The sequence below is a fragment of the Pygocentrus nattereri genome, chromosome 29, assembly GCF_015220715.1.
Source record: "Pygocentrus nattereri isolate fPygNat1 chromosome 29, fPygNat1.pri, whole genome shotgun sequence".
In the NCBI taxonomy this organism is placed as follows: Eukaryota; Metazoa; Chordata; class Actinopteri; order Characiformes; family Serrasalmidae; genus Pygocentrus; species Pygocentrus nattereri.
In genome coordinates this window covers 13,558,486-13,578,868 of record NC_051239.1, presented here as the reverse complement: position 1 = coordinate 13,578,868, position 20,383 = coordinate 13,558,486, and the positions used below count along the sequence as shown (strand labels likewise).

General features: G+C 37.9%; 1 protein-coding gene across 2 annotated transcripts in view; it reads left to right on the top strand.

The window, feature by feature from the left end:
• The window catches only part of tp73 (tumor protein p73), a 40,113-nt gene that overhangs the window by 7,994 nt on the left and 11,736 nt on the right, over positions 1–20,383 (top strand). The window contains exons 1-2 of one of the 2 annotated variants that reach the window (XM_017705811.2): positions 6,878–6,952; positions 9,208–9,453. In XM_017705811.2, the coding sequence (XP_017561300.1) occupies positions 6,932–6,952; positions 9,208–9,453 (267 nt within the window). In that variant the 5' untranslated portion in view covers positions 6,878–6,931. Of the gene's footprint in view, positions 1–6,877; positions 6,953–9,207; positions 9,454–20,383 lie in introns of those variants that run through there. The other variant, XM_037536246.1, reaches the window with a different exon arrangement.

Genomic DNA, 20,383 nt, shown 5'->3' with positions numbered 1-20,383 from the left:
ACACCCCATTTGATTTCACAGCTTCAAAATGCTTTTTGTAGCCAGCTAGGAGTCTTTCTACTCTTGTTTTAGGAATTTTTACCCATTCTTCTGCAATATTCAATAGGCAATATACAAAATTCTTGGGCTTTGTTACTGATCTACCCACAGATTCCAATTAATATTCAAGTCAGGATACTGTCATTCCAAAAACCTCAGCTTGCGTTTCTTGAAGTAGTTCATGGTGGACGTTTTGGATTTTGTCCGGCTGCAGAAGCCAGCCTCTTTTAACCTTCAGTTTCTTGACTGTTATATTTGCCTCCAGAATTTGCTGATATATAATGGAATTCTACTTGACTGTGCAATGTTTCCTTTGGCCACAGGCTGCCACACAAACCCAAACCTTAACCACCACTTCTTAATGACATCTCAGACAGTGGAAATTGTGACCTGCAAGTTCTTTGATATCTTTTTAGCTAGTTATATATAAGTTATTAGTTATATATCTTTATAGTCTTCCGCTGCTTTCTGCTAGGCATCAGTTAGCTTCTTTTTCAGATCCTCATCTAGCCCATGATTGTTAAGCATTAGCACTAGATTTAAAGACTCAGAGAATTTATTATACTGGAATTGTCAATTGCTGACGATGCCTAATGACAATTCCTCACCTGCCTAACCAGTCCTTACCAGTCAGTTAGACTTTTCAACAGGAAGGGTTTTCAAACTTTGGCACATGCCACAATTACTATTTTATTTTTTTGTTTTTCAAATATAAAGTAACTGGGCAATAGCATATGCAGAATTTTTTTTTAAATGTTGCTTTTTTGTTTGCTTTTACTTAAAAATCAACAATATATGCAATTTGGCTGGGGTGCCTAAACTTTTGCATGCAACTGTATGTAACAAAAATGAAGTATAACTTCTCTAGGTGCATTTGAATGCACAGAGCCCAAACTATTACCAAAGGAGGCAATAGTAGCCCTTAAAACCTAACTTAGCCAGACTGATGGCTTCTCAATATCTGGTGATTTCTAACAGTGAAGGACGGAAGAGAACGAGCATTCATCCATACACATAGTGTTGCCATCTGTCCAGGATTTCCTAGATTGTCTTGGATTTTGGTCCATCCAGGAACAGAAAATGTTCAGCTTTTTCAAGTTTAAACTGTATATTTTATTAAATCAAAACCATTTACATATAAAGAAAGAGAAAAATGTTAGGTTAGATTACCATCAGCATAACACTATTGTAGTCCACGTTGGCATGGCTGACAGGTTTAGGCACTGTGCTACACTACAAAGCAATAACAGTATAATTTTGTAAATGTAAATAAAAACAAAATGCAACAAAGTGCAAATCACTTACACTATATATTTCAATGAACAGTACAAAGACAACATAACAAATGTTGAAACTGATCAATTTTATTTATTTATTTTTTTAAATATGTGCCCATTTTGAATTTGATGCCAACAACACTTAACAAAAAAGTTGGGATGGGGCAACAAAAGGCTGGTAAAGTTGTGTAATGCTAAAAAAACACCAGGAGGTTAATTGGCAACAGGTTAGTACCATGACTGGCTATTAAAAAAGCATCCCAGAGAGGTTGATTCTTTCAGAAGTAAAAATGAGGACACCACTCTGTGAAAGACTACACAATCAAGTAGTGCAGCAATTCAAGAATAACATTTCTCAACGTAAAATAGCAAAGAACTTTTTCTTTTCATCATCTACGGTACATAATAACATTAAAATATTCCAACAATCTGGAGAAATCTCCGTATACAAGGGACAAGGCCGATAACCAGTATGCTGGCCATGATCTTTGGGCCCTTAGATGGCACTGCATTAAAAACAGGCAGCTCTGTTGAAATCACTGCATGGGCTCATTAAAACTCTAAAATGTAAAGAAAAAGCCATACATAAACAAGGTCCAGAAATGCTGCCAACTTCTCTGGGCCAGAGCTCATTTAAAATGGACTGAGGGGAAGTGGAAATCAACATTTGAAATTCTTTTTGGAAATCATGGACGCTGTGTCTTCCAGGATGCTTGCTATCAGTGCACAGTTCAAAACCGAATTTCATGATGATTCAGGGGTGTATTAGTGCGCATGGCATTGATGATGTACATCATTAATGCTGAACAATATATACATGTTTTGGCAGCATATGCTGCCATCCAGATGGCATCTTTTTTAGGGAAGCCCTTGCTTATTTCAGCAGGACAATGCCAAACTATATTCTGCATGTATTACAGCAGCACAAGAGTCTGGGTGCTAAACTGACCTGCCTGCAGTCCAGACCTGTCACCCACTGTTAACACTTGGCGCATTATGAAATAAAAAATGCGACAAAGGAGACCCTGAACTGTTGACCAGCAGAAATCCTATATCAAACAAGAGTGGGAAAACATATCACTTTCAAAACTACCGCAGTTGGGCTTCTCAGTTCCCAAACGCTTACAGAGTGCTGTTAAAAGAAGAGGTGATTAAACACAGTGGTAAACATTACCTGTCCCAACGTTTTTGGAACTTCATCAAACTCAAAATGGGCATATATTTAAAAACATTATTAAATTTATCTGTTTTAACATTTGATATGTTGTCATTGTAGTATTTTTCTTTAAAAAACATGGTTTACATGATCTGCACATCATTGCATTCTATTTTTATTTACATTCTGCACAACATCCTAACTTTTCTGGAAATAAGGTTGTAGCTACAATAACATTCATCTACCTTAGGACACAAACATACTTCATCCAATGGCACAAACACAGATGCTACAGGCTACACAGTTTTGCGCATTGTTGCAAACTCAACACAAACACTAGCTGTTTTCTGAGCATTACAGCAAGAGGAATGTCCCGAAATTCAAGCCTGGCCAAGGGGTCTTTGGCTTTGGCAAGGAGTCAGTGGGCTTTCTCAACCGCCATAGAAGAGTGTCAAGCAAAAATGGTTTGCTTATACAAACATAAACATATATGATACATGATAACTGTTGTTGGAACAACAGTAGGTCCTATGCTGATTTGTCTTCTATCAGCTCCTTGAATACTGAGTGTTCAAACTGCCACAGTAATGTTAGAATTCACAGTACAGAAGGGGTTTGGGATTGCAATGCGTTGGTCAGGCATTGCTGGGTGTGTTTCTGGCCTTAAACTGCACTGTGCGCATGGCTATCCACTAAGTCACTTCATCATCATTGATATATAGTGTCCAGGAATTTTACATGGCTAAGGTGGCAGCACTATACACATGGTGGCCAGAAAGTAAAAGTTAGTGCTGATGTTGTGGCTTTGTGTGAGTCACTGACTGAATGCACACAGGTTTTAGTGCTGATGACAGATAGATTGTACCAGACGCAGTCCAGGGACTGTCACGGTAAGCTATGAACTGACAGTCAGTGAGAGAATGAGTTGGATTTAGCTGCTGTTTGGGTGTGCATGTGTTATTCCTCTGCTTAATCCGTCAGGTCAGAAAGTAAGCTTAGATAGTTTATGTTCACACACAAAGCAGCGACAGATTTTTTTTTTCCTGTTTCGACTTGCCATGCAACATGTTTCAGCTTTGTAATGAGGTACACCTGACTGTGTGTGTGTGTGTGTGAGAGAGAGAGAGAGAGAGAGAGAGAGAGCACTGGAAGCATATTCCTCATATTAAACATTTTGAGAGTTGACAGTGCAGGTTTGGTTTTCCCCACCTGTGTGGAAAGCCCCCTATTTAAAAAACTCCTCCTGTATTTTGGGGAGGTAAACCATGTGACTAGGCAGATGAACAAAATGCTCAAAGAGATTTAAGAGCACTTAAAATGTTACAGACAATGAAAACAATTACTTTTCTGGAAAGAAATATGCGTGTCCTCAATCTGCCCTCAGTCTTTAGAGAGTTGAGAGACAATACTGGCTTATCTCTCTGGTCACTGGTAGCTCCCAGGCAGTATTGGTAAGAATTCAATATCTACATCATTATTTTCCAATTTTGTCACAACGTCAGATAATATTCAATTTACCATTAATACAGTTTAATACAATTTACACATTAATAAAGTTAAGGACCCTATGCCTCTCTGATTTTAATACAGATTTTAAATGGTTGTTTTCTTCCCTTAATGTCACCAGAGGAAATCATACATAGTGTTGAGACAGAAAACATTTACATACTAGTTCTTTAATTGATAATAATTTTAAACTGTTCTTTTACCACAAGCTACAGTTACACTAAAGCACCCAGTAAATGGCATTCATTGCACTTAACTGTCCTGGATACCAAGTGTAAAGTACATAAAATATAATCTAAAATAAAAGCTTTTTAGCAATAGGGAAACTATTATTTAATAGGCATAGTGTCATAGATATAGTGCTCATTACGTATCAAACATTTGCTAAGAATATTGCTAAAACTGAAAAGCAGTATCATGGTTTTACATCTACCTGTCAAATTAAATTCAAACAAATAACCGAAATATTGCAAATATGTATATATTTATATATGCAAATAATGCTGCATTTGCAACTCTGTGGAAGAGAAGAAAGCTCTCTGTCAATATATGAGAAATATGGCCCAAATTTACAGACAAATCTTTGATGCTGAACAAGTCCTTCACTTTGTTTAATCACACGGCTGTGTTTAACATTGTAAGAGTGTGAGGACAAAACCTACTGGCAAATATTATGACTCAAGATCTGCAGGAGGCAATTTATATCTGTTTACCATCTAATACCATCAGTATGTTTTTTCTTAAAAAAATAAAAGTATGTTTTCATGTCTTTTTTTCTTGCTGCCTTCAGTCATGTTTTGTAGCTACAACCTGACACAAAAACGAAAAAACACCTGATAATGACTTTTTGTCTAACATATACAGTATATTTTTAATAAAAGTAAATACATAGGGGCAGTCGTGGGCTGGAGGTTAGGGATCTGGCCCTGTGACCATAAGGTTGCCGGTTCGATCCCCAGCACCGACAGTCCATGACTGAGGTGTCTTTGAGCAAGACTGCTCCCCGGGCGCCGTGGATAGGGCTGCCCACCGCTCCGGGCAAGTGTGCTCACTGCCTCCTAGTGTGTGTGTTCACTGGTGTGTATGTGGTGTTTCACTTCACGGATGGGTTAAATGCAGAGGTGGAATTTCCCCGGTTGTGGGATCAAAAAAGTATCACTTACTTACTTATATTCATTTTTTTCCCATATTTGTTGTGTCTGTGAAGATACCACCTGAGCAAGTCCAGTCGTGAAATTTCCTCACTACTAAATATTCCACAGTCAACTGTCAGTGGTATTATAACAAAGTCTAAGCGATTGGGAATGACAGCAACTCCATGACAGCCATGAAGTGGTCCGCCGCGTAAAATGACAGTGGGGTCAGCGGATGCTGAGGCGCATAGTGCGCAGAGGTCACCAACTTTCTGCAGAGTCAGTCACTACACACCTCCAAACTTCATGTGGCCTTCAGATTAGCTCAAGAACAGCATAGAGAGCTTCATGGAATGGGTTTCCATGGCCGAGCAGCTGCATCCAAGCCTTACATCACCAAGCGCAATGCAAAGAATCAAATGCAGTGGTGTAAAGCGCCACCACTGGACTCTAGAGGAATGGAGACATTCTCTGGAGTAACGGATCACGCTTCTCCATCTGGCAATCTGATGGACAAGTCTGGGTATGGTGGTTGCCAGGAGAGCGGTACTTGTCTGACTGCATTGTGCCAAGTGTAAAGTTTGGTGGAGGGGGAATTATGGTGTGGGGTTGTTTTTCAAGAGATGGGCTCGGCCCCTTAGTTCCAGGGAAAGGAACTCTTGATGCTTCAGCAGACCAGAAGATTTTGGACAATTTCATGCTGCCAACTTTGTGGGAACAATTTAGGGATGGCCCCTTCCTTTTCCAACATGACTACACACCCATGCAAAAGCAAGGTCCATAAAGACATGAATGAGTGAGTTTGGTGTGGAAGAACTTGACTGGCCTGCACAGAGTCCTGACCTCAACCTGATAGAACACCTCTGGGATGAATTAGAGCCAGACCTTCTTGCCCAACATCAATGTTTGACCTCACAAATGTGCTTCTGGAAGAATGGTCAAAAATTCCCATAAACAAACTCCTAAATCTTGTGGAAGGCCTTCCCAGAAGAGTTGAATCTGTTATAGCTGCAAAGGGTTAGCCAACATCATATTAAACCCTATGAATTAAGATTGGGATGTGACTCAAGTTCATATGTGTGTGAAGGCAGACAAGCTAATACTTTTGGCAATATAGTGGATCTGGTCTGTATTCATCCATTTATTTGCTGGTTAATCATAGGTCTAGTGGCACTAGACTCTCCTTAATGGATAAAATTCTTTTTACCCCAGTCTCTTGATGAAAGTATTTCTGTATTTTATACTATTTTCCTTGCTGTACCTGAATACACAACACTATTACTATTGTAATTGTAATTATTATTATTACTGTTATTATTAGTGGTAACAGTTGTAGTAATAGTGCAGGTGGTATTATGAGACCATCTTAAAAAATCATCATGGAAACCTTTCTTTCTTGTGCTTTACCATCCATTTTTTAATTCTCTCAGCCTCTCTCTTCCTCTCTCTCATCCCATCTAAATTTTGTTTACTTGGGAGCATTTCTGACAAACAGCACTGACATGGTCTAGACTTGGAGAAGGTGTTCTCCTGCAAGTACATACTTGCGCCAGTGTTGTCGTCTAGCTAAGGGCATACCATAATTAGGAGAATGTGAACACCATTCACTCTCCTGCTGCTATCCACAAGGGTCACAGTTCAGAAGAAAGGCTCAGAACCAGAAGAAACAGCAACAAAGACATGAGAATGGACAGAGCATGCTGGTGTGAGTCTATAAGGATGTACACTGGCCTGTAAGACTGAACTGCCCTGCGCTGTGTATTGAAGGATTTTACTAGCTCTAGGTAGAGATAACTTAGGAACCAGAGGCCATTTGGACAATGTACTATGTGAAAAAGAAGGTAAACACTCCTTTGAATGATTTTATGCATAACTTCTGAGTGCTGATTTTTTTGGTGTAGCATTTCATAAATGTTAATGAAATGTCTCTCATCATAAGTTTGTCTCTGAGATGTGATTATCTAGGCTGGCTACAAACATCAGGTGGTTGTGTAAATTTTCTACAAATTCATCTTCTATTTACCATCTACTATTTAGACTATACAGAGTTGTCACTTAAGTAGCACATTTTTGCAGTGTAATGTTTGAGACACACTATGCCTAATAATCTTTTCTAATATGATAGAACCAATGCAAAATGTAATAAAAAACCTCAAGGCTCCAGCTCATCGTAAACTGAAGGTTCCCTTAAAATTTGACTACTATAAAGGGACCTAGCTTCCAATTTTTTTCTATTTATGATGTTTATGTGGTTCTGAGTACTAACAAGTTCTAATTTATGTTTTCATGACCAACCTCTCCTTATTCCTCACAATTAAACAGCTTATTTTTGTTTTTGTGCCTTGATTGATATATGCCAAACTGCTGTATGCTGAATAGGTGGCAATATGTCAATGAATTGGTTTTGGTGCACTCACAAAAGCAATGAATTTATTATTATGTGTTTTTGCAGCTTATTTTCATATATGGACAGACCAGTACTTACTGTAACATCAACAATGTTTAAAGACTACATCAAACACCTTTATTTGAAAAAAAAAGCGCAAATGTGGGTGTTTTCCACTGCACATTCAAAAACCAGAAGTGACTTACATAGAATGACAACAATATCAATTGTTGTATGATTAGATTTTTGGTCCTTTTCTTTCATTTTATTTGACTATTTAGCTACCTTGTTTGCCAGTTAACGGTTAGCCTACCTTGGCATGAAACAATATACTGCAATGTTTTGTGTGCACCTCATAAAAGTGTGTACATTTACACAGACTCATCTGTAGAGTCAAGCAAAGCTTCATTTTTTTTCTTTTGAGTGGGAACTGACGCCTTACTTACAAGTAAGCTTAACACTAGTTGTAATATGTGATTTTTTACACTCACACATAAATGTCAACAGTTACATAAAATCATGTGAAGGATCAAACACAGTTTATATTTTTCTTTGATGAGTGTGAGAATATGAGGAAATTGTTTTGTGGAAGCTAGCATAAATACTTATAGCAATAATAGCTTCCTAAAAATCTAATGTCTCCATAAAAAGCTCTATTCAAAGTAACACCAAACTGTGTCTGGTTATACCATTTTGTTCTGGTGCACTTATTGTTCATGTAATAGTGCCTGGTGATCACCTCATGTAACAAATGATGGTGACCATCTTTATCTGGAAGAGGAATTCTGGAAGAGTAAAGGCTTTTGCTATATTGTCATTGGTTTTAGCTGCAACTGCATTCAAAGACAGAAGAGAACTCCTCAAAGTACCATTAAGTCATGCTGGTACCAATCTTGAACAGTTGCCAAAAACCTTTAGGACAGTTCCAGTTTTGTAGCACTAAAGATTCCAGTGCTTTGTACAGCGAAACACTGGCCTTTATTATCCATGTTATGGGCCCTTTGAGCACATAATTTTCAAATACAGTGTTCATATACGAGTTCACAATAAAAGAGAACTGATAAAAGTACCATTTCTAAAGTTGTTAACTTTCAAAGGGTCTAAATTCTTCTACAAAACACTGCAATTCCTTCAATCCATGGTAGTTTAATAAGAACAGAATTGCTGTTAATTGCCTAAAATCTAGTACACTTCAAGAATTATAAATTAGCTGTAATCTGTGCATCATAAGAAGCTACTCAGGTTAGTTACAGCAAACTTTTTCTGGAGTCTGCCTGCTAAGAGGCTACGCCGAGAACAAAGATACTCGCAACTTGGTAATTTATTAGGAGCTAGTTTGTGGGGTGTGTCAGTGTGTGTGTGTGTGTGTGAATCAATGATGGGGGGAGTATGGCAGGCAATTAGACGTCTGACAGATTACGCTTGTGTTTTACAACCCCCGTGGCTTGGGGAGGTTGGGGAGGTTGGGAAGGTTGGGGGGTTGGGGAGGGGGGGGTTCACGGCTGCCGCAACTTTAAATCCCAGTGTAACTGGAGCCCAGTAGACGTCTTCCAAACTCCTCAACCCCCCCTTTCCCCCTCCCAACTGATCTTACCTGTTGCTATTTCACCTCCCTCCTTCATTTACCTTTGGCTCCACTTTTTCCCTCCTTCCTGCCCGTTTACCTGTCTCTCCCTCCTTCTTTTTCTCTCTCCCTATTTCTATGCTCAGTCTCAGTATAGCTTGCTGAGCAGCAGTATGGAGCAGGGATTGGGGAACCGCGCAGCGTCCACCAGCCCCTACAGCTCCGAGACTGCATCCAACGTTCCCACGCCATCACCCTACTCGCAACCCAACTCCACCTTTGAAGCCATGTCCCCAGCCCCTGCCATCCCCTCCAACACGGACTACCCCGGGCCACACAGCTTCGAGGTGACTTTCCAGCAGTCAAGCACAGCCAAGTCAGCCACTTGGACGGTGAGTGGAGATCGCCTGTAGAGGGTCTTTTTTTGTTTGCTGTTGTATCACATAAGGAAGAAAGCACCTTTGCTTGAGGTCTCAGTCCCACGCCGACTCTTTCAAACTTTAACTCACTTATTCGTCTTCTTTTGGGTTAGAAGTCCCTCCCTCAGACTCGAGGAGTTCATTCTGAATGTCTTGTGTTTTCAGTGCTCTTGTCAAGCTCTAACAATCTCTGTCTCTGTCTCTCTAACCAGTCTCAATTCATGCATATTTCTCTTTTTGTTTCTAGGTCTAAATGCTTACTTATTAGATATTCAGTTCTTCAAGAACTTGGTAATGATGTAGACAGCATCTCGCCATGCTAAAGGTATTTTAATCTGTCTAGTGTTGTGAGTGCAGAGGTCTGTAAATTCTAGTGCACTTTTATTAAACACGTGAGGGGGTGTTGCCCAAGGCAGGTTACTTTAATGACAAATATATGCATTTCTTAAATGACAATTTTTAAATACCTGTACTTTTGGGGTGTTGAAGTTGAGCATATGTTGAAGACTACATTCCTTTATACACTCCTGTGCAAAAGTTAGAGACCACCCTTCATTTAATTTATATTGTAAAATTATCATTAAGCTAAACATTTTTCAACATCATTAAAAAATAACAGAAAATTATACTCAAGTCTAAGTACTCAGAGTGCTCACCCATTGACTTTATTACAGCTCCCATTCTTTTCTGGGAATTTCTTTTGCATTTTCTGCTTCTCAAGTAATTCAGTGTTTAACATGGGGCATGTGAGCATCTTTCTAAAACAAATCAGAATTCCATTTCGAAGGACTGAGATCTGAGAAGCTTGAAAGACGAGTCTTCTCTGTTTTGCCCAGCATCACCACAAAAAGATGTCACCTCCGTCTGTCATGCAGTTGACCTTGCACAATAGAAGCTGGAGACTGCCTCTTTGGCTTGGCTTTTAAGCTGTTTGTCAGATTAACTCATGCATAAACCTGGCTCATTCTTGTGTGCATGGGGTTGAAAGGTGATAGCAACATTGCCGAGGTGAGCACTGTGGCCATTGCTCATCCTGTTGTCGCTCTAGAGTGTTGCCTCTGGCGCCTAACGCTCCGATCCATTCTCAGAGGTTTCATATGTGTGAACACAGCCTGTCGATCAGAATCATTTCAGTGGTTGTGGGTTAGTAATCTCACACTTAAGAACAACCAAATGTGAAGATACAGAGATGAATGTTGAGTATGTCTTAAACTGAGAAAATGAGTTCTAGGCACATATTTGCCCCTTTAACCTTCTACTGCAGAATAAGAAGCAGTGGTCCTAAATACGAAGTTGAGGTGTTTTGGCAGAAGTACAAAGGATTCACTGCTGTCCCAAAATAAGGAGACAATCTTCTATTTGGTCTGGTCACATTTTGACTGGAACTGGTAAAGATTTATCATGAAGCAGTTTCACAACCATCTAAACCCAGCACATGTATTGGGTGTCAGCGAAAGATCCAAAATCATTTTGGAGGTTGTAGGTTAGTAATCTCAGTCTCATCACAGATGATACAGAGGAGCTATGTTACCTGAATGCTATGTTACCCTGAGTAAGTGAGCTTATGGGACACATTTATCCTTGTAATCTTCATTTCTAACAAAAAGGAAAGAAAAAAAGAAGTAGTACTTCTAAATCCAAACTTCAGGATGCAAACCCACAATGTTTGTATTATGTCGAGTGAAGGAGATATTTTTCAGAATATGAATAATGACATGGTAAACCTTGCCCTTGTAAATAACTCTTAAAAAAGAATAACTTAAAAAACTCTTCACTTCAGTCAAAACCTCAGCACGTTCTTGGATGAAGAATCATCACTCGCAGGTCAAAAACCTTCTCTAAGCCAGTCGCCAATGCAGAAACTTTTCTGAGGTTTGCAATTTATACCCAGGACTTGCTTTCTCAATGTCTCCAAGTTACTTGATAAGAATGACAGGTGTTTCTAAAGGCAGCTGTGTTTGTGTTATCAGAAGTAGTCAAACTGAACATCTAGTCTTTTGTAAACACATTCTGTGAACATTACAAGCACAGTGCAAAAGTCAGAAACTAACCTTCATTTGATTAATTTCCAGTCAAAGCAGCCCTTACGTACATGTTATTCAGTGTTCAGCATCAGGATAAAAAGAAGAAAACATTCAGTACTTTGCAAAAGTTTTAGGCAACCTTTTTTTTAAATAATTGTATTTAAAAACATTGGACAGGCCCTGGCCATTTAAGGGACAAATACAAAAATATTAATATAAGTAGTGATTTTATGTGTACATAATGCTTATTATATTTTATTATTTTTTATTATTATTTCTTATTATATTTATTATTATTCTAATGTAATACAGAGTTTCTGTAGAGAAAAAATACACTTACTGTTTTCTTGTTCTGCACACTACTGTAGTTAACAGACCACAACACAGCTGCCTCAACAACTACATAATTTTTTTAGTGTGTCCATCCTTTGCCTTTTTAAAACAACTTCCATTCTTTTTTGGGAGCCTTCCTTTCAGTGTTTCAAAGGGATATTTTTCCACACCTTTAAAGTTCAGTCTTAGAAGCTGGTTCCATTTTCTGCTTTTTTCAATCCAAACACATTCAGTGATATTGAGATCTGGACTTCCTTTCTCCCATTCCTTTTCTCAGTATCAGCTATACCCAGTGTTGAGACTTCTTTTCACGATAATTTTAATAAATGTTTAACTCTAGTTGAAACAGTAATTTTGAAATTCCTGATTTTAACTTATTTCCCACTGACTTTCCCTTTCCTTATGCAAATGGATTATCTTGCATCTAATCTCCTGACAAACTTGTACTTTATGGCTATTTTGACTGAAAATGAAAAAAAGAAGGGAGGTCTATGACTTTTGCACATAACTGTAGGTAGTCTTATAATTTCAGTTCATGATGAATTTATATTGATTACATTCAGTATACTGGCTGAAACTGACTACATTTTTGTTAGTTAGCTTAGTGCTGGACAGGTGTACATGACTGGACAGGTGAGGCTTGAAAGTCAGACAAACCCAACAAAGAGATAAAGAAGAGCCTGTTGACACTTAAATGTAAAAACTACATCTTACTCTCAGATGTGGTTTATAGTAGAGCTCTCATTTTTGAGGTAACATGTTTAATGCATACAAATTAACTGCCTGCTTATCTCATGGCATCCATCCTAGACAGTCATGACTGAGCACTATGACACATACACATTGTAGGGGAATACTCCTTTCATGCTTAAAATGAGACTGCATATCTACTTTAATTGAAGGAAAAAAGTGTGGCTAATGTTGTCATGCTTAGTTTTAGCTGCAGGCAAAGACAAAACAATGTTAAGTGTCTTGCTGTGGAAAGATGAACTATTATTACTTTGTTGTTTTACAAGGCCTAGCAGGGAGATTAGCCAGCGAAAAGAGAGTCTGAGATTTATAACGCACTTTTGAAAATTTTAAGAGATATGAAAAGCAAAGTTGATACAAATATTAGATATTAACATTTGAAGCATTCAAGCTCTTATGCATTTTTTAAACACTAAATATTTCATAACTTGCTGGGAAATACCACTGATTTTTCAAGCTTTCTGTATAATTAATTAGTTTAAAAATAAGCAGTAGTTACATGTGTGATTATTAATTGTAGAGAAACTTCCACCCACAACCCATTTCTTCACAGTTGTGGTAACTGGATCCGGGAGTCACAGTGTCTTTAATGCAAATATATTTACAATCCAAAAAGATCCATGAACCTTCTCGTGCCTTCTGAGTTTATATATCGCTGTTGTCTGAACAAAACCTCATATCTCCAAAACGGTAACTTTACAGGAAAAGGAAAAAACATACTTTACTTTTAATGTAAGTCAATGGAACCAGAATATTTTCTAAGTCATTTTTGGTCATTTCTTTTGGTCGATTCATCATCATGGAATTTACACACAATGTAAAGAACAATAGGCATTTTAAAATTATGCGGATAAACGTTCAAATAATACTGAAATACTGAACAATGACAAAAATGGAGACACAAGGTTCTGTTCCGACAGCAGTGATATATATTATTAATAATGGTAAAATTGTGGTAAATCTAAAAAGTGTTTTATTTTGCCTTATAACGTCCTACATATATCTTTTTGCCATGAACAGATTTTGGGCAAAGACCTTATTTCAAAACTATTGTAAAGCAATGCCTCAGGCATCAGGCAACTTACTTTGGGGTAGCCTTTAATATAAAACTCTTCAGACATCTGGTTCCTATCAGCACCACTGTGAACAATTCTGACTGTGTAAGTTTATCTAGAATGGAACATTTCACTTCAGGCTACCTTAACCTTGCTTACATATTAACCATTCAATTATGCTGAAATTATCAGTGGCACTCTTCTTTTATTTAAAATGCATTACTAGTTGTTTTGAAGTTACATTTAAATATATTGGAGGTGTTTCTGTTGGTTCTGTTATTTCAATTAGGTTTAAAAGATTCTTACAAAAGATGGATAGAAAAAGAAGCATAGTCTGTTCATGTCTCTGAAGTGTGCATGTCTCTGTTCATGTCTCTAAAATGTGCATGTGTAAACCAGTGTATGGTCAGCTGGTTCCATTAGGTCATCATATTATAGGAAGAATCTACCCATGCAGAATTTGCGAGTTTCTACCTATAATTGTTTATTCTGCATTTTTCCAGATTTGTTTATTCGGTGTATGTATTCTAGGTTGGTTGTGGCTATGTTAAATGCAGGTCTCAAGACACTACTGAAGCAGTGATTTCTTGGCTACAGACTTCATTCGTAGCTTTAGGATTTACTAAAAACAAAAACAATGTTGGCCTTTATTCCTTTTATTTATTGATGTTGAAACTGTTTTGTATAAAAACAGTTTGTGTAGTTTATCAGAGAGCTAGCATAAGAAAATGTTGTATTTCGTAAACTGTAGAGGAAAATAAAAAAGGTGTTAGTTTGTTAATATGACTTAAAAGGTTTGCTTTTCATCATTTCTGAGGATCCAATAGTCATGAAAGGTTAACCTAACACAAGTACAGCGGGCATTTTCAAATGGCGTAAAACAGATAAGCAGGATCTGTGAAATAAAACTCTCTTGTATACATACAGCAAGGACTGGGCTTTCTGTTTTATGTTTTTAACTCAAGCCTCTGTTCATAAAAAGAGACACTGGTGCTGCTTCGTTAACAACGGTATAACAGAAACACTGTCATTATGCAAATGTGCTTAAGAAAACACAGTACCCTAAATCCAAACCCTCTACTTCATCTCTTTATCAATTTTGTGCGTGCGTGTGCGTGTGCAAGCAAATATATACGAGGTTTGGTCCTTACAGCATGTGTTCAAAACGCACCAAAGCTGTCCTACCATCTTTGAGGACTATAAGAACCTTCACTTTATCTAAAAGAAAAAAAGATCAAAATTACCAGGGATTACTGCCAAGCTGTGTGGAATGCAAAGTGTCGAATCTCTAATTCAGGGAAGTCCCAGGTTTGAGACAGAGGTTTGCAGGCTGTTGTTATGTGGGATTACTATAGGAGAAGTGAGTGACTCACTGGGAGGCAAGCCGAGGGGTTAGAAATCATTGACTTTGTGTAGCCGCGGGCTGCAGGAGGAGCGGCATAGGGGCACATTGACTGTAATCTGCCTGATCCATCATTTGCTGTGCACCGCTATTTGAGATGCATTTCATCCTTCTCCATTTGTAAGTTCAGCTGAGGCTGCATCATATTTTAGAGGGTTCATATTAACAATCCCAAGTCCTTTCCTGCCATCTTTCCATTCTAAACTGTTCTTGATACTTTGCTTGAGTTGCATAGTGTGTAGCACACATACTGAAAATGTTGATAATCAGTCGCTTTCAATTGTGTGACCCAAATAAAGTCCCTGTGACCCGTCAATTGCAGTGTTGAAAATACTGTCCTTGCCTTCGCCAGCTAGTCAGTTCTTTCATATGAGTAAGTTAGGAACATAGATGTTTACTGTTACAACACATCTGTCACTGTAATGTCCTCATAAAGGTCTCTAATGATAAGGTTACCATGAAATGAACGGTAGTTCACCTTTTCCTCATCTTTGAACTCATGGTTTCTCTAATCGTGCCCAGTTTTAATCCGTTCCTAGAATCAGATCGGATTCTGCTCATCGGCTCCAGCATGCTGTGATATCACTGGTTAAATCATAAACACAAATTATGTATCACGGTAAGTGATGAGGATGAGGTGGCTCAAATAAGAGCTTTGCTTCAAGCAGACATTCCAGAAGCTCAAAAGCACAAGGTGTCATAAGGGATGAAAATGAGTTCTAACACCCCAGCTTTTCCAGTAAAGACCCCAACACTTTTTTTGGGATTATTATTGTTGGCACGTATGTGGGGCAAGTCCAAGCATGCTGCAGGTTTTGGCGTGTTCGAAGCCGCTGTTCCCAGCTATTACCCTCCTAGTCAGACGGCAGGTCTGAACACGCCCCACACCCAGCGCATCCTTCCGCCCAGTGGCACACACACACCTCATCATAAGGGTTTCACATAAAGCAAGTATACAAATGAATAAGTACACCACTATAGTTAGGTGAGTGTCTTCACTGTAGGCCTGTTAGTCCTACATGGTGGCCCCTTTCACTTTCTTTCTCAGTCCTTAAAGACACTTTCATTACATTTTTTAGTTAAGTGATGTCAATATATTAAAAATAAAGAATCTAACTTCAAGAAAGTAGGTACATACAGCTGTAATAAAATATTGAGCTTTCTAGTAGCAGCATTAGCTATCTGCCTTCCTTCTGCATTCACCAAAAAACATTTCAAAACAGCTTGCCCTCAAAACTCCACTTAGTTGTAGCTTTTCAATTGTTCCCCTCATATTCAAGAGACATCATTCAAATGAGGTTTTACTCATTTCTAAACCAGAAAATCTCACTCTAGAGACTACTGTGGCACCCCTGTATGACTTGAACAAGTTCTAATCTGTAAAAATTAACTAGCTATGCAACATCAATATGCGATTACAGCTGCAGCAAGAAAACATCTTTAACATGAACATAACAAAAGACATATACTGTAGAGTACCACATCAGTTAATCATTCTAAAAAAATCACTCACACTTACTGCTCTTTCTCTTTTGCTCTCTCTCCTTTGCATTTCTAAATTTTGAGAGTCAAATCCTTGCTACGAGAGCCACTGGGCCTGTTTAATGGAATCATCAAGACAATCACAGTCTGTAGCATATATTGGAAGTTCAGTATTAAACTTTGCAATGGAAAACAACTGTTGCTTGTCCTAACTGTGAATGCATGTTTCAACATGCATCCTATCCATGGGATCCAAAACAATCACCATCCTAAAAATATGGAAATCGGCTCTGCAGCCCTGAGCCTTCAAGCTTTCCCAGTGAGCGAAGAAGCTCCATCGGATGGGTTGGGACATGTAGATGCTCTCATCTTTGTAAAAGCAAATCTGAAAGATGACTGAGAGTCCATGTGGCTTTACACACTGCAAATCGTGTGAAATAGGTCATATGACATGGTGGAGGCCAAAAGTGAGGTCAGATTTGATTTGTAGTACAGGCTGACCCTTGGACAATGTACTGTAAATTTGGAACAGCTTGTAAGTGTATACTAAAAGTGGTAATACAGTGAGGGATATCATATTGTACTGTATATTATACTGCTTACTTGGCTGTAGTTTTAACAGCCTGATGTCACCCACACACTCAAACACTGTGTCTTTCCCTTTAGGGGAAAAAACTTCTGTCAATCCAACTGAATGCTTAATTTTTTTCATCACATTCCAAAGGTGGGAAAGCAACTGTGAAACGTCGGAGATGCATATCACCCAAGCCGGTTTACATGAAGCCTAGCCCTTCGTATTTTCTATTATCAAAAAATAAATAAATAAATAAAAATAACCTACCAGTATCTTAAAGGTAGAACGCTATGGTAAAATGCTATCCTACTGAGTGCTGATTGTTCAGCAAGTTGAGATTAGCTTATTAGTTAAGGTAAGGCCCAGTAACATCACATGCAAGTAAAATTTCTCTGGTAAAAGAGATAAAAAACCATTTCACTTAAATGGTGAAGCGAAGGGTGTTAGAAATCAATACGCTTAACAGTTATTAGGTAGTGTTTAATTTTGTGTTGTGCCAAGTTTATTGAGGTGAACTTCAACCCTGCAAATTTACGAACCCCAGAAGCGTGAACCAATAGAAAACTAGACAACAAGCTGTGGTGTCTTCTTTCGTAAAAAAAAAAACACTAAATGGAGAAACTGATCCAGTCCAACTTCTGAGGCATCAGTTGCAAAAAATCAAAGCATTAACTAGCTAACATTAGCCATTCACCAAACTATACATTACCTCCAAAACCACATCATATCAGGACTGCCCATACACAAATGATTTATGGTCCACCCTTGTGAAGAATACAGTAAGGTGACAGTCCAACGTGCTCGCAGCTTAAAGCAGTTTGAGCTCACTGACATTAATGTACAAGACACTGTTAGACAGTTCTATAACAGGGGTTCAAGTAGGGTTTTTAATACTTTTATATAACAGTAGTGCAATTCTGTGTAAAAATGATAAAACATAAACAATTTTGCATAAAATATTGGAGTACATTTATTTTGGAAATTCTCTGAAAGCGCTACTGGGAGTGTCACAACACTATTTCTAATGTGACCAATCCAACATACATAAATTGATCCAAACTGTGAAACTATTAATACGTATTGTAAAATTTTATAATAACGGATTTAGTGCCAACTATCTAAGCCTGAATTTTGTCAATACTTTTGTCAATTTTTTTATTGGTAACTGGTGAGCTATAACCTTCCATTACAAACATGTCTTCACTGATCGATTGCAGTAATCAAACACATTGAGGAGCAAACTGTATAAATTATATTGTTTTTGCCCAAAACTGTTTCTTTCAAATACATTTTAGAGGAGTTTGTTATGAATTAAAAGAGAATTGTGTGTAAAATGTGTTAGCTGGATGTACTGATCATGTCAGGAACTATAATAAATACTAAATAAATACTAATAAAATCTGCAAATCATTGCCTTATTGAAATTGCATAGTTTTCACCCATAATGGTTGCCTCACAAACTTCAGCATGAACTGTGTCTGAAGCTCCAGCAAGCACACTGGCTTTGCAGGTGGCGTGCTGCAACACGCCCGGTGGCCTGGCGCACACACCATTATCGCCCAGGCCCAAGAGCCTGCCCGAACCTGCGCTGGTCCAACGCTCGCTTTCTCCTTCTTCATACTCATCATTTTCTTGGATGAGCATCCTTTTTTCCAATCTTTATTTGCTTACCATTTCTTATTTCCCTCTTTCTGTCTTTGTCTTCTTTTCTGTCTGTCTCTTCATTATTTCATTTTGATCATTTCAATTGTTTTGTTTCTTGTTCTGGGCTTGGTTTGTAGGCATTTGCTCAGGAGCATCCCTTAGTCTCTTTCCTCTCTTTTCACACTGTGAACTGTGCTTGTGTAGTGGATACTGCAGCTCCCTCTCTACTAACCAGCAGAGCATCACCATTATTCTGCTACCAAATTCCACAGTATATTAATCTCTCCCTCTGCTAACTGAAGCCATTACTTCCTTTACTAAATGGTACATCAGTACTGTATATTTTCAAAGAGAGACAGATTAATATCTACTAAGACAATTGTAAATGATGTGAATAAAGAAGGGTGTGTCACAGCTAGGCATGTTGAGACTCTTCTCACTGCTCACAGCTGCACAGAATGATTTATGCTTGTCTGTGTGTGTGTGTGTGTGTGGGTGTGTGTGTGTGTGTGCTGAATGTCCATGGTTAACCCTCAAGAAGCCTCAATGTCGTTGCAGTTGAGTGTTACACTACATTATTATAATGTACAATCAAAAGCAGGATTTATGGTTTTCATGTTCCAAAATAAAAGGTAAAAAGTATGATTGTTTGCCTACTTGTTAGATAGGTTTTCCTTAGTTTTACTTAATTGTCTTGTGACTCCTTAATTGATTCACTTACTTGATAAAGGAAATTCCCTAATTAAAATTTACATTTTGTATCAATCAGCTAAGTGATTCATTTGCATTTTAAGTGATAAACAGGCAATCCACAGGTTATTATAAATGTTCATCAGATTTGCTTAAGATTATACTCAAGGGGAAGATACTCAAATAATTTTTGTGTTATCACTTAAAGAGGAAACCAGCAAGATCTCACAAATGCATAAATAATTGTATGTATAAAACTACAAATTTCATGCTTATGAAATCATATGAATATTTTCTGTTACAAATTATATATATATATATATATATATATATATTTTTTTTTTTTTTTTTTTTTTTTTTTTTCTTTTTTTTTTTTCTTTCTTTCTTTTAAACTAAAGCTGAAAGATTTGGATTCAGCATGACTTTAAGGTTTTAATTAAAAACCAATATTTTAATTTCATTACCAAAACACAAAGCCTATTAGTTTACAGGCGGAGACTTATTTTAGCCACACCCCTGCATCAGAGCAGGAAATGAGACTGCACCCTTTCCCTACTGGCCGCATGGTGGGCCTGTCAGTATCAGTATTAAGAGTTAAGCCATGTTTTAAAGGACGTATGGGTTTAGTATGCATGGGAAGTGCTAATGACATTACTGTAAATCAGTATTAAATGAGCAAGTGATCTCTTAGTAGGTTAAAGAGACACCTCCAGCAGGCAATGAGAACTGTGCCAACTAAAGAAGTGAACTATGTGCGCAGTGACACTCAATGGAGATCATACGGGAAAAAAAACACATCTTTGAAAGAGTCAATCAAGCTCATCAACAGTGAGGGGGGGACACAGCTGAACTGAACTGAAATCATAGGGTATTAATTCAGAAAGTCGCTTTGACATGAATGCAACAGGCTGATACATTTCAGATGTACCTTAGACTGCAAAGCTTCTAG